Below are 13,946 nucleotides of genomic sequence, written 5' to 3' on the forward strand. Positions count from 1 at the left end.
AAAAGAAAAGAAAAGAAAAGGAAAGAAAGAAAGAAAAAGAAAAAAGAAGAAAGAACTGAATACAAATGCTCTAATTTCTCAAAGTTAATAAATAAAGGAAAAAACTGAAATGAACCCTATGGTGCTGCACTGGAGTCAGAAATGACAGGTATAAATAAATGGTTTTCAATATATACAGACGGAAAGTCATATACAGGTATGAGGCTAGAGTGAGGGAGGGATCAGTATATACAGACATGTATTTCCCAGCTCTGTCTGGAGAGAGGGCCTAGTAATACACTAGTGACAAGGAACACACTTACACCCAGATTTTGGTTTCTACGAGCCAGGGTTCCTTACTCAAATGACTGATTCCAGGTCTGAAGCAGGGAAACTTCAAAATGAGCTTGGTACATCTTGAGATTCCAAAAAGTATAGAAGCACTCAAAAAAGGACGGGAGCTTATCAAAAGGACAAAGGCTAAAACTAGAATAATTTGGGTAAAAAATAACAGTTTCAGATACTAACCATAGAATAAAGTATCTATTGAGTACAGATTGACATGAATAAATAAATGAATAAACTGGAAAGAAGGGAGAAGAATTTCATTTAACAAACATAGATTGGTTCAATGTAAACATTTCACATTGTATATTGAAGCAGTACCCTGAACCCCATAAATGTATCAATGTACAAAGTTATGATTTAATAAAAAATAATTATTAAAAAAAACCGAACATAGAAACAACGAGAGAAACAGAAAATCACCATTAGGGAAACACTATAGTGAATAACTGTTGCCACAGTAATTACTATTGTCAGTAAGATCCACAAAAGTCAAGGAATTGGGGGGTAATTTGAAGAGAAATAGAATACTGCATTGTCTTAAAATATCTCCCCTAAAACATTTATTAACTGTAAAAGAAAAACTAGTAACTTCACAGTAGAGAAACCTGACAGGAATCACCTGGTTAATATCAAGGTTAACATCACTAGTAATGAGACACATCAACATCATGAACTCCTGATATATTGCATCAAAAACTACATAACACTGTTTCAAAGGGATTCCAGCAAAAAACGTGCAACCTCATTCTGTTCATGAGAAAACATCAGACAATGCACACTGAGGGACATTCAACAAAATAACTGGTCAGAATCCTTCCAAAGCAGCAAGATCATGAAAGATAAAGGAAGACTAAGCAACTGTCACAGACTACAGAAGACTAAGACATAACAAACAACTAAAGGCACACAAAATGCAATTTGGGATCCTGGATCAAATCCTGAAACAGAGAAAGGACTTGGTGGGAAAACTACTGAAATTCCAGTAAGGTCTGGAGTTTAGTCAGTAGTATTACTCGAGTGTTAACTCTTGGAGCTTTTGATAATTGTGCTATGGTTAAGATGCTGACATTAAGAGAAGCAGGGTAAAGGAAAAAGGGGAATCACTCTGCAAAATTTTCACAACTTTTCTGTAAGTTTGAAACCAGTTCCAATAAAAAGGTGAAAGATCTAGACAATTATTAAAAAAAAAAAGATGATCTAGTTGCTAATCTTTTACCAATTAATCTGAAGTAAAGTATTACAAGCAATATCATGGCCCCTTAACGTATGGGTAGAGATGTCACATCAACATAGAAATGTACTTTGTTTATTCTTTAAGGGCCTAATGAATAATTTTACATCCAATTAGATAAAGTTAGTGTAATCTACATTACACTATACTAAGCTTCAATGCAATAAAAATACAAATTCATAAATACTTTCATGAAGAAGACAGTAATAAATATTTTTCACATTCCATTTCTGAACGAAAAGCATATTTTAAGGGCCAGGAGAGGTGGCTCACATCTCTAATCCTAGCACTCTGGGAGGCTGAGGCAGTTAGAATGCCTGAGCTCATAGATTTGAGACTAGTGTGAGCCAGAGTGAGACCTTGTCTCTAAAATATAGCCAGGTATTGTGGCAGGTGCCTATAGTCCCAGCTACTGGGGAGCTGAGGCAAGAGAATCTCTTGAGCCCAAGAGTTTGATGTTGCTGTGAGCTATGACACCAGAGCACTCTACCTAGGGTGACAAAGTAAGACTCTGTCTCAAAAAATAAATTAATTACTTAAAATAAAATAATAAAAACATACTTTGTTCGAAGTCAAACAAATCAGTAAATCTCAAAACAAAACAACACAACACCACAAATCTCCAGTAAGCAGAACTGTAAATAAAAGACATTCTTCTCTATAGGCACATAGATCTTACTATAATTACCGTTTTTTTTCTTTTTGTAGACAGGGTTTTGCTCCACTGCCTGTGCTAGGGTGCAAAGGCAACATCATAATTCACTGCAAGCATGAACTCTGGGGCTTAAGTGATCCTCCTCCTAAGTAACTGGGACTATAGGCGTGAACCATCACACTTGGCTAAATTTTTTTTTTGGCAGAGACAAAGTCTCTATCACCCAGGCTGGTCTCAAATTCCTGGTCTCAAGCAATTCTCCCACCCTGACCTCTCAAAGTGCTAGGATTACAACCATGAGTCACCACATCGAGCTTCCTTTCTATATTTAATGCAGCGTTCTATACAATCTCCCTATTTATTACTTACTGCTTGGTTTTCCATACGTGCAAAGATAACATTTAGCATCTGAGTAAGAGTAGCTTTGGCTGTTGTCTGATTGATGAGATTTTTGCTTGCTAGATAGATATTGTAACATGTTCTCACAGCTTGCAGTACAGTCCCTTCATGAATTTCTATGTGTTGTGATGTTACTGCAGTAAGTAAAGCCTTAAAAAAAAAAAAAAAAAGACAAAGTTAAAGCGATTTTCTGCATCCAGAGTTTCAACACAAAAATGAGTACTTTTCTATCAGAATTAAAACTTTCAGAAACAATTACCCCTTCCAGATAATACATACAGAATTTCTTTTCAGAGAAAGACACAATTATAAGAGGGACATTACCTAACAAATGCAATCAGTGTAACCTGGTTTCCTGTACCCTCAGTGAATCCCCAACAATAAAAAAAAATATATATACACACACACACACAGAATTTCTACCTGCCTTGAATATCATTAACTGTTAAAATATTTGATGTTTTTCCTCATTCTGGCAATAGTTTCCACACAATCTCACAACCCCAGAATACTAGAAAACCATTCTACTAGTTTGTTTCAACCCAGGTTTCATTTTAATAGAAATATTATTTAATTTACTTTATCAAAATGTGCAACATTAAAAGCTTTCACAAAAGAACATAGTTTATGTCTCAAATGATGTATCTGTTGAACTAGATTGTCAACTTGGGAACTACACATTGTGTCTTATTCACCTCCAAATTTTTCTGAGATTGTTTTTGAACTCAATAATATTGTTGTTATTACTGTTAAAGATATTTATAAATATTTTAGAATAAAGCATTTAAAATAATACTAATGTGAATACTTCAATAAAGTGAACAACTTATGTCAACTTTCATACATTAACTTTTGCAGAGTCAACATTGATGGATAGATCCTAATTAAACTACAGGGGACATGAAATTATAAATGATGGGCCAAAATGATTGGACAATTTTTTAGAATAAATATTATATGACTTGTGAAGTAAATACTGCTAGTAAACTGAAAGGCTCAAAAGGAGCTGTATTCACACATAAAGGAACACTTAATACGTGTAAAAACAATTTGCAAAGTACTGTACTACATGTACATGAAGTACATGAAGATGTTACTGAATATAAACACACCACCACTACCAATAGCATTAACATTAAGATTTGATTAACATACGGATTAACATCAGTATTTGTAACAGACTAAAAACATGACTTAGTTTTTCTCTAAAAGAGTTCAGGGCTTGGTGCCTATAACTCAGCAGCTAGGGCACCAGCCACATACACCAGGGGTGGTGGGTTCAAACCTGGTCCAGGCCTGCCAAATAACAATGACCACTGCAACAACAACAACAAAATAGCCAGGCGCTATGGCAGGTGTCTGTAGTCCCAGCCACTTGGTAGACTGAGGCAAAAGAATCACTTAAGCCCAAGAGTTGGAAGTTGCTGTGAGCTGTAACACCACAGCACTCAACCAAGGGTGATACAGTGAGACTCTGTCTCAAAAAAAAAGGAGTTCAGCTGCCCAGATAAATTACAGCACCAACCCAGGACAGGTGAGATGCTGAGTACTTTCAGTAGATAGATGAGGACAAAAAAAGCAATGAAAGGCTGGTAGATAAGCAGTCCCCACGGTGATCCCTGGGTTAAGAGGGCAGGCTATGAAGGGCCCAACAGTACAGAAGTAATCAGAAAAGTCACAGCTTTAAGGATTACCCTCTAAAGGCTGAAGAATAGAATATGTATGAAAAACATACCAGAAATGGAAAAACTCTGAAGACTAGGGGAGCAGGGTTAACTTGAGACCTTCAGAAGAACAGATATGGAAATATAGTCTTCTTCCAATGAACTCTGGCATACAACAAAATCTCATGACACTGGAATCTAAAAAGCACCCCCAAAATAACCTCTATAGTAGCTGTAATGCATGTAAAATGATCTTTCTTAACATTTTTGAGGAGAAAGGCATGTGCTTTTTGAAAATATAGACTGTAAGTAATAAAATCACTATGTATAATTAAGTACCTTTATTATCTGCAACTGAACTCCTTCGTCTGTCTGAGGACCTTGGAAGCATCCACATATTGTTTCAATAATTCTATCAATTAATTTTTTGCCTGGTGTTGTACTATCTGGAGCATTGCCAGTCAAGTGCCCATAAGCAATAAGTTTCTAAAATGAAGAAAGAAAATAAAGATACTAAGTAAGCTAACCAGTATATATATCAATTGAATACATTTTAAAAACAATATATAATTAAATATACATTAAAATATTTACATAAAAACATCATGGAAAAAGATCAAAGTATTATCAGAGCCAAAGTAATATGAACTTCTTCTGTAGACAGCTTATTAGCTATAAATGTGATATTATATACTTGTAGTAATCACAGAAACAGAACAATGTCCACAGCAAAACCATCAGGTAATACTCTGAGAAGCCCAAGACATGAGAACTTGTCTCCGATGAATTAGAATTCCTACTGCTTTCTGTCCAAACATGATTTTATTGGTATTATTTTGTGAAAACTAAATGCATGTTTTTAAATAACCTCAAATTTCTTTTCAAATTAGATCAATATACAAAAAAAAAAATTCCATATACTGGCTACAATAAATCACAAATTTACTCATTCATTTTTACCATTATAGCCAAGAGGGAAGGCTTTAGATATATTATTCTGATTTTCCAGGGAAAACAAAATCACAAATCAATTAAATTTCTCTTCAGCTTATTTTAAGGATAAAGCTGATGGTCTCTTCCTAGCCACTGAATTGTTAGTTGAACACATAAATCCCCAAACAATGAAAAAACCTGAAAAGAGAAGTACCCCTCTACCTAGAGGCTTGATTTACAAATACCTAACAGAATCTTATATGTATCTTATCTTATAAAATAATTCAGAAATTTTTCTGACATAAATAAATGCCATGGCTAAAATCCAGAGTTAAATATCAAGCTGTCAGTATTAACCTATCACATTATATGAAAGAACATGCATTTAGTAAAATCATTTGCAAATAATAAAGTCAACTTTCACTGATGGAAAGAAACCAAATTAACACTTTCATTATTATTGATAAAGATTATGTATCTCACTAAGCAAATAATTTTTGTTACCATTAAACTAGAAATATCTTTTTGCAACTATTATTGCCTATCTTGAATATAAGCAGCCATTTGGCGTCTTACCACAAAAAAGAATATTCAAGGCTTTCATGGAAATGTCTGAATCAATTGTGAGTAATGTTTTAGAAACACATTCAAAACAGACAGTTTTTAAATAATGCCATTTTATACACACCTGTAAACAATCTAGAGATGTACTAACTATGCGAGGACATTTGGACTGGCATGCCAATTCAAAGGGTAAGAAGTACTTGTCTGCTTCAATAAAATTTGTCTTTGATTTCACTGGTGGAAGGGTGCCTGATCCAGCTTTTGCTTCTCCATGAGGAGGACTACATTTAAAAAAAGACTCTGATTAGAATATCATATTTATTATATTGACAATAAACTCATATAGAAACACACAATTTCAGTTTTAAAAGGAATCTTGCTAACCCAATCCTCCATCTTCCCATTTTTCACAAGAAAACCAAAGCCCAGACAAGTGGTTTGGCAAAAGGTCAAAGCTAGTTGCCAGAGTTGTGACTAAATGCAAGACCTTGAACTGTGTGCAAAAAGTTGTCTACAAAAACTATATGACCTCAAGGTATCTGTATTACAGAAATACTTTACTGCCACTTAACACATCTTGCATCATAATACCTTAAAAAGCAATGGGTTTTCTACTTGTCCATAGCCAAACTGTATTTTTTGAGCTACTCAATATTGTCCTAAGCAGGCTAACATTATCAAAAAAAACCCCAAAAACCTACTTATACTTTCTAAATATGATTCAGTCTTTTAAAAAAAGGATTAAATACATATTTCATGGTATTTCAGAAATATCTTCATATACTTATTTAGATGAATTTTTTTCTTTGTATGCATACAATTATATTTCTTGAAAACCATTTTTTAATTTAATTTTATCATAAAGATCACATACAGAAAATTTGCCATAATAAAATACCAATGTGCCTATAATCCTAGCACTCTGGGAGGCCAAGGTGGGTGGATTGCCTGAGCTCACACATTCAAGACCACCCTGAGCCAGAGTGAGAACTCATCTGAAAAAATAGCTAGGCATTGTGGCGGTCACCTGTAGTCCCAGCTACTTGGGAGGCTGAGGCAAGAGAATTGCTTGAGCCCAAGAGTTTGAGGTTCCTGTGAGCTGTGATGCCACAGAACTCTACCAAAGGTGACAAAGAGAGACTCTGTCTCAAAAAATAAATAAAAATAAAAAATAAAATACCAATGATTATATTAGTATTTTGCTTAAGATTGATAAGTCTGCAAGTTACTTTTATGAAAGAAAAGAAATCCCACAAACCTCTGTTTTTCAGTTTCCGCTTTTATTTCCTCTGAGGGGAAAAAAAGAAGCATCTATTAGAATACTTGTCAACAGAAAAATCATTAAGTAATTTGATTATAGGTTTTATACATATAAACTCATTTGGAATGTTTCCAAAAAGTTGGGAAGAATGCAAGCTCAACACAAAATTAGATACTAAATTTGTTTCATCTAAATTTTTAAATTTACACAAATAATATAAAATGTTATAAAGAATGTACATTTCACAGCAATAAGGACAGGCAAAATTACAAACCACTAATTCCTAAAGCATTTCCTTTTCTCAAAGTAGTTCCTGTTTTGACAAGTAACTATTTACATCAAGCAGAAGCATTAATACTAAGAAAAGAATATTGTATACACTATTCTGAAATCACAAAATATAAGGCATATACTGGGTGAGAGGAAAAAAAAAAACACCTCAATGCATCCCCCTCCTAATTGCAGAGAAATTATCAGACCAACACATATGTTTATATGTGTTGATATTTAACCAATTTTTCTATCTATGATTATACAAAGCCCTATAAAACATGAATGTTCAATTTAATAGGAAATATCCCTTTTCACTATTTACTATATGATGTAAGATATATTGGATAAATCCTATTTGTAATATAAGACACTTAAATTTGATATATTGGAGAACCTGGTTAATCCAACTAAGTCTGTTTGAAATTTAGAAGAAATGCCTCCAAATATGTGCCAAGCACTAGTTATACCTACTATGTACTAACTTAGGAAGTATAACCAACACATTTAAGCCTCACAACAACCATATGTGAGGTATGTACTATCATATCTAAATTTTAGAGGTTAGAAAATTGAGTCAGAAAGGTTAAATAAATTGTTCAAGGGCTGTACGGCAAGGTGTATGGCTAATCAGGTTTCAAAACTCGGTAATCTAACTCCAGATCTTGGTTTATTAACCACTCTACTACACAGGTGTACCTAAGAATATTAAATAAAATGTGTTAAATGTGGGTATTATAAATAACTACTAGTCTATAAGTTTAATAATTATTTTAAACTATCACTCACTGAGCACACTCCATGAAGGAGAGGCTATATTAAACACCTTATAAAGTGTAAACTGTAATGGCTATACAATTTACACAATTTATTCATACAATACATACAATGTATTCATTACCTACTGTGTGCCTGGCACCTGATATTCAGTATTTCAGTCTAGTTCCCTGTGAACCAAAGCCCTTTCCATTTTATCAGCAATAGGAATAGAAGGGGATAATGTAAAAATATTATCTGTAACTATTTAAAATACTAACAAGCAGCAGCACTGTGGGCCACCCTCAGCAGAAAGGCTCCCAGGCCAGCCAAGCAGCTGTGTATCCACATCCCAAGCAGGAGAAACAACAGACACATACCCAGGATGCCCAAGTCTGGGCCTGAGAAATAGCCCAGGGGCTGCCCCAGGCAAACATGTCCACAGGCCAATCAAGAGTTGTGCAGCTATATCCCCGGCCTAAGAAACAGTCCTATGGAGCACCCTTAGCAGGTATGCCCATGAGCCAGCTGAACAACTATATGCCTGAATACCAAGCTTGAGAAACAACCCCACAGCCCACCCCTGCTGGGCACATCCCATGTGGGCTAGTAACCAGGTGTCCATATGTTCCTGGCCAGATTAACAGGCCCACAGCCACAAATCCAGCAAGCCAGACTTCAAGTTAAAAGACTTACCATACACACATCTGCACCCCTGACCTGAGAACACCAAAAAAACCCCTCCCACATGGTAAACTATGTCACCACTGCCACAAATTATCTCAGCCTAGACCACTGAGAAACGCATATCACTAGTATGGATTATAACTAAAGAAACTACATGGAGAATGCACTACTGAGCCCACCTAGAACCAAGGCAAATATACCCCGCTAAAGTGACACTCCAAGACCCATTCATATCAGTTTAAATCCTTCCCTATAAAATCTGTTCCACAGGCCAGGTGCAGTGGCTCAAGCCTGTAATCTTAGCACTCTGGGAGGCCAAGGCGGGTAGATTGCCTGAGTTCACGAGTTCAAGACTAGCTTGAGCAAGAGCAAGATGCCATCTCTAAAAAAAAAAGCCAGACGTTGTGGCGGGTGCTTGTAGTCCCAGCTACTTGGGAGGCTGAGGCAAGAGAATCACTTGAGCCCAAGAACTGGAGGTTGCTGTGAGCTATGATGCCACTGCCCTCTACTAAGGGTGACAAAGTGAGATTCTGTCTCAAAAAAAAAAAAAAAAAAAACTACTCCATAAAATTGGATGAGGTGCCTTTTTAACCAGATAGATAGAAATCAACACAGGTATGGACATGTCAACCATGAAAAAGCAAGAAAACATGTTACTTCCAGAAAATAATTCTTCCAGTAATAGATCCCAATCTTAAGGAAATACATGAAATGCCAGAAATAACAATCTTAAGAAAACTCAGTGAGACATAAGAATACAGATGGATAATTCACTGAAATCAGGAAAACAATTCATGATCTGAATGAGAAATGTAAAAGAGAAAGAGTATAAAAAAGAGCCAAACAGAAATCCTATAGCCTTAGAATTCAATGAATGAAATGAAAAACTACTCGACGATTCAACAACCACTAGACCAAGAAGAGAGCATTTCTGATCTTTCTAATCTTAAGGACATGTCTTTTGAAATAACACAGGCAAAGACAAAGAATGAATAAAGCCTACAGAATGTATGGGATACCACTGAGAGAAAAAAACTATTCTGGGTATTTCAGAAGAAGAGAAGGGAAAAGGGGAGGAAAACACACTTAATATAAAATATCAGAAAACTTCCCCAAGTCTTAAAAAAGAGATGGACATCCAATCCAGGAAACTTAAAGAACACCAAATAAATTCAACTCAAACAGATCTTTTCTGATGCACACTGTCAAAAGTCAAAGACGAAGGATTTTTAAAAGCAGTAAGAGAAAAGTGTCAAGTCACATAGAAGGGAATCTTCACTGAACTAAAAACAGATTTCTCAGGAGGAACCTTACAGTCCAGGAGAGAATGAAATAAACATACCATGGTTCCCTGAAAATAAGACCTACCCAAAAAATAAGCCCTAGCAGGATTTCTACGCATTTGTTAAATATAAGCCCTACCCCAATAGTAAGACCTAGTGACGGGGTGCCTATGCAGCGTATCTGCATAGCCACACCATGCATTTCAGCACAGAGCGGTAAGGAAGACTGAAATACCTTTTATTTGCCACAGCTCCTTTCTCAGAGCCCTGCGCAGGTGCGCGTGTGTTAACTGTGGTCTCAGGGATCCTATTGGGCGCGTGCAAACAGCTAGAGGAAAGAAGTTCACGCATCACTAGTGCCAGCCCCAACAACAAGGTTGGTTCCCCGTGTCAGGTTCCAGAAGAAGATAACTTAAATGTATTTGAATAAATGTAGATTGTTGTATTATACTTAATAAAAATAAGACATTCCCTGAAAATAAGCCCTAGTGTGTCTTCTTGAGAAAAAATAAATATAACACAGTGTCTTATTTTCAGAGAAACACGGTACTAAGTAACTAATGGGTGGGTAGTTTTACAGAGGGTAGAGACATTGGATAAAAAACAATTCATCCCCTAGGCAGGACAGACCAAATTTTTATACTACTGAGGACAGCATATAATTTAAAACTTATAAATTATTTCTGAAGTTCTTCATTTAATATTTTCAAACCATGTCAACACTGTTTATAAGGCACAAGACTCATTTAATGAGCTGGAAAAATGATTTATTAAAAAAAAAAAAACCAAAACAGTAATCTCAGCACTTTGGGAGGCCAAGGCAGAAGGATCACTTGAGGCTAGGAGTTTGAGACAAGTTTGGGCAACACAGCAAAACTCTGTCTCTATAAAAAAACATTTTAAATATTAGTTGGGCAAGGTGGTATGCATTTTTAGCCCCCAGGTATTCAGGAGGCTGAGGTAGAAGATCACCTGAATCCAGAAGTCAGAGGTTACAATGAGCTATAATTGGACCACCATGCTCCAGGCTGGGTGACAGAGCCTAAGACTCTGATGCTTAAAAATGAAAAATAATAACTGAGTATATGCAAGTTATACCTGATCTCCTAAGTATATTAAATATTTCCTCTCATATTACTTTTACCATCAACTTAACAGCTCTCGTTTCCCCCTTTGATAGTAAATACAAACTTCAAAATAAAACTTACATGGATTCAACCAATCTATTATCTATATACTTGTTTGTATCTTTCTCTTATGAAATCAATTTTGTTTCATAAATATACAAATATACGGTAGTGTTTACAATGCAACACCAGCTATTTAATGCAAACTAAACTGGTAATCTTAGATTTCAATGTTAAATTAATAGTTTTTAATAAACACATTAGAATTTACACATTCAAAGTGATGTCTCCTTCAAAGCAGAAACTGTGGGAGTCTGTTTCAATTATCACAGTACTGCTAGTATTCAAAAAGATTTGTGGAATTCATCTTTCACACTTCTTTTCTACCTGCCTCTTTCTTTTAAAAAATAACCTCATAGAAGGAAAATCCTCTAGAAAGCAGATCAAATCAACCACCAATTAATCCTAAGTGGCTTAGACCCAAATCTGAAGAATGTTATATGACTTCAAAACTAAAGTTCTTAACTTTAGTACTTCTATGATCCATCATAAACTGTGTGTGTGTGCAAGTACTATTCTAAGCAAAGAGTATATAGCTCTCAGATTCCTAAAATAGCTTGTTACCCTATACAAAGATGATATATGGTCAATTATAATTTAGAATGATGACTTGAATAAACTATGACAATATATGTGAAAACACTTTTAAATAAAACATTTACAGAATGGGTGTGGTGGCTCACTTCTGTAAACCTAGCACTTTAGAGGCTGAGACAAGTAGACTGCTTGAGCTCAGGAGTATGAGACCAGCCTGAGCAAGTGCAAGACCTTGTCTCTACTAAACATAGAAAAACCAGCCAGGCATTGTGGCAGGTGCCTGTGGTCCCAGCTACTTGGGAGGCTAAGGCAAGAGGATCGTGTGTACCCTAGCTGTGAAATATGACACCATGGCACTCTACCCAGGTGACAGAGTGAGACTCTGTCTCCAAAAATATATATATGTGTGTGTATATATATGTATGTAAGTGTATAAAACATTATGTAAATGTAGGGGATTACTTTCAAAAATAACATTCCTTTCTTGTACGAATTCTGTTAGGCTTACTTTTTTAAAGCCACTCATGACTTTTGACACGTATTTCATATAGCTAAAATTAAAAATAGAGGAGTTAAGAATTACAATAATCTAGAGAAGAGCTAATGGTCTCAACTGAAACTGTGATGTCAGGGATGAGTAAATGTAAATTCTATGGACAAGGAAGAACAATGGACGATCTCATTAATCTAGGGCAGCAGTTCTCAACCAGAGAGTCAGGACCCCTTTGTAACACTGAAAATACATTGTGGCATTAGGAAGGTTGAGAATCCCTGATCTAGGGGGTGGGGAAAGATGTTCTTAGCAAGAAGAAACCCGCCTTGCCTAACTAGGTAAGAGAGGTACCATTAATATAGAAACAATGTAATTTTCTCATTATGTGGAGGTAAAAATGGAGTGACTGAGGTGAAGAATGGGTAATAGTCATGTTTTATTTTAAGCAACTGTGGATACTCAGGTACCAATATTCAGTAGGAACCACGATATATGAAGTTTGAAGATGGGGGATAACATGCAGACTGTATTTTCAAATGGCCACGATGATATCTGGCATTCCACATGCTCTTCTACAAAGCAAATCTTGCCACGATCCCACCAAGAGACACAGTCTAATTCCCCTCTCCTTGAATCTGAGTTGGCTTTAGAGATTCATTTATAACCAAAAGAATGCACCACAAGAGTATGAAATTTCAGCTAGACATGCTGAATATGCTTTAGTGACCTACTGCACAGGACAGAGACATGTTTTATTTCTTTCTGAATTCTTACCACCTAGCACAGTGCCAGTCACATAGTAAGCAGACATTCAACAAGTGTTATCATATTGTGGAGAACTAAAAGTGGTGAAAAAAATAAAATCTTCCTTGTTTTTCTATTGTTTACTATTTTCCTTCTCATACTTTCCTGCATCTAACATTAAGAGTAGAAAGTGATGGGCGAAGCCTGTGGCTCAAAGGAGTAGGGTGCTGGCCCCATATGCCAGAGGTAGCAGGTTCAAACCCAGCCCTGGCCAAAAACTGCAAAAAAAAAAAAGAGTAGAAAGTGATATTGAGTGTTTCTGAAGCCATCTGCTTTCAGTTTATACAAAGCTTAACCTGTACTTAGGCTCATGCATTTTTAAATAATTTAACTGGTTAGAAGAAACAAGCTATGAAACCTAGGTGATTTGAAGAAAAAAATAACTTTTTGCTCATTAGCATCGATCTCAAATTCAGAGGTCTTAACACTAGCTTTTCTCTTCAAACAAAATAAAATACAGGAGAACCTCTGTAAGTTGACCACCCAAAGGACTATAACAAACTGGTCAACATGGAGATGGTCAGCACAGAGAACTAGGTCTACTGTACTGATACATACATGTAGTGCATATCCCATCTATGAAAATTAAGTCAATTTAAGGAGCGGTTAATACAAGGAGACAGTCAACTACAGAGATTCTATTGCCTTGTAAATGGTCTCAATCAATGATTTTCAAGCCTTTTTTACCTGCAAACCAAGTAAAAAATGCCCTAAACCAGATTCCAGAAAAAAATCTACACATACTTTATGGAAATACAAATTTAATTAATATCATTGTCATTAAAGATATAATAGTCAAGCTGGGGCGGCGCCTGTGGCTCAAAACGGTAGGGTGCCGATCCCATATGCTGGAGGTGGCGGGTTCAAACCCAGCCCCGGCAAAAAAAAAAAAAAA

General features: G+C 35.8%; 1 protein-coding gene across 5 annotated transcripts in view; it reads right to left on the reverse strand.

The window, feature by feature from the left end:
- Positions 1-13,946, reverse strand: part of ARFGEF1 (ADP ribosylation factor guanine nucleotide exchange factor 1) — a 141,234-nt gene that overhangs the window by 98,636 nt on the left and 28,652 nt on the right. For 4 of the 5 annotated variants that reach the window (XM_003797250.3, XM_023517550.1, XM_023517549.1 and 1 more), the window contains 4 exons: positions 7,032-7,062; positions 5,898-6,054; positions 4,616-4,762; positions 2,583-2,762 (listed from right to left, as the gene is read on the reverse strand). In XM_003797250.3, the coding sequence (XP_003797298.1) occupies positions 2,583-2,762; positions 4,616-4,762; positions 5,898-6,054; positions 7,032-7,062 (515 nt within the window). Of the gene's footprint in view, positions 1-2,582; positions 2,763-4,615; positions 4,763-5,897; positions 6,055-6,800; positions 6,809-7,031; positions 7,063-13,946 lie in introns of those variants that run through there. The other variant, XM_023517552.1, reaches the window with a different exon arrangement.

This window comes from Otolemur garnettii, unplaced genomic scaffold, assembly GCF_000181295.1.
Source record: "Otolemur garnettii isolate 467f Iridium unplaced genomic scaffold, OtoGar3 scaffold00113, whole genome shotgun sequence".
Taxonomy (NCBI): domain Eukaryota; kingdom Metazoa; phylum Chordata; class Mammalia; order Primates; family Galagidae; genus Otolemur; species Otolemur garnettii.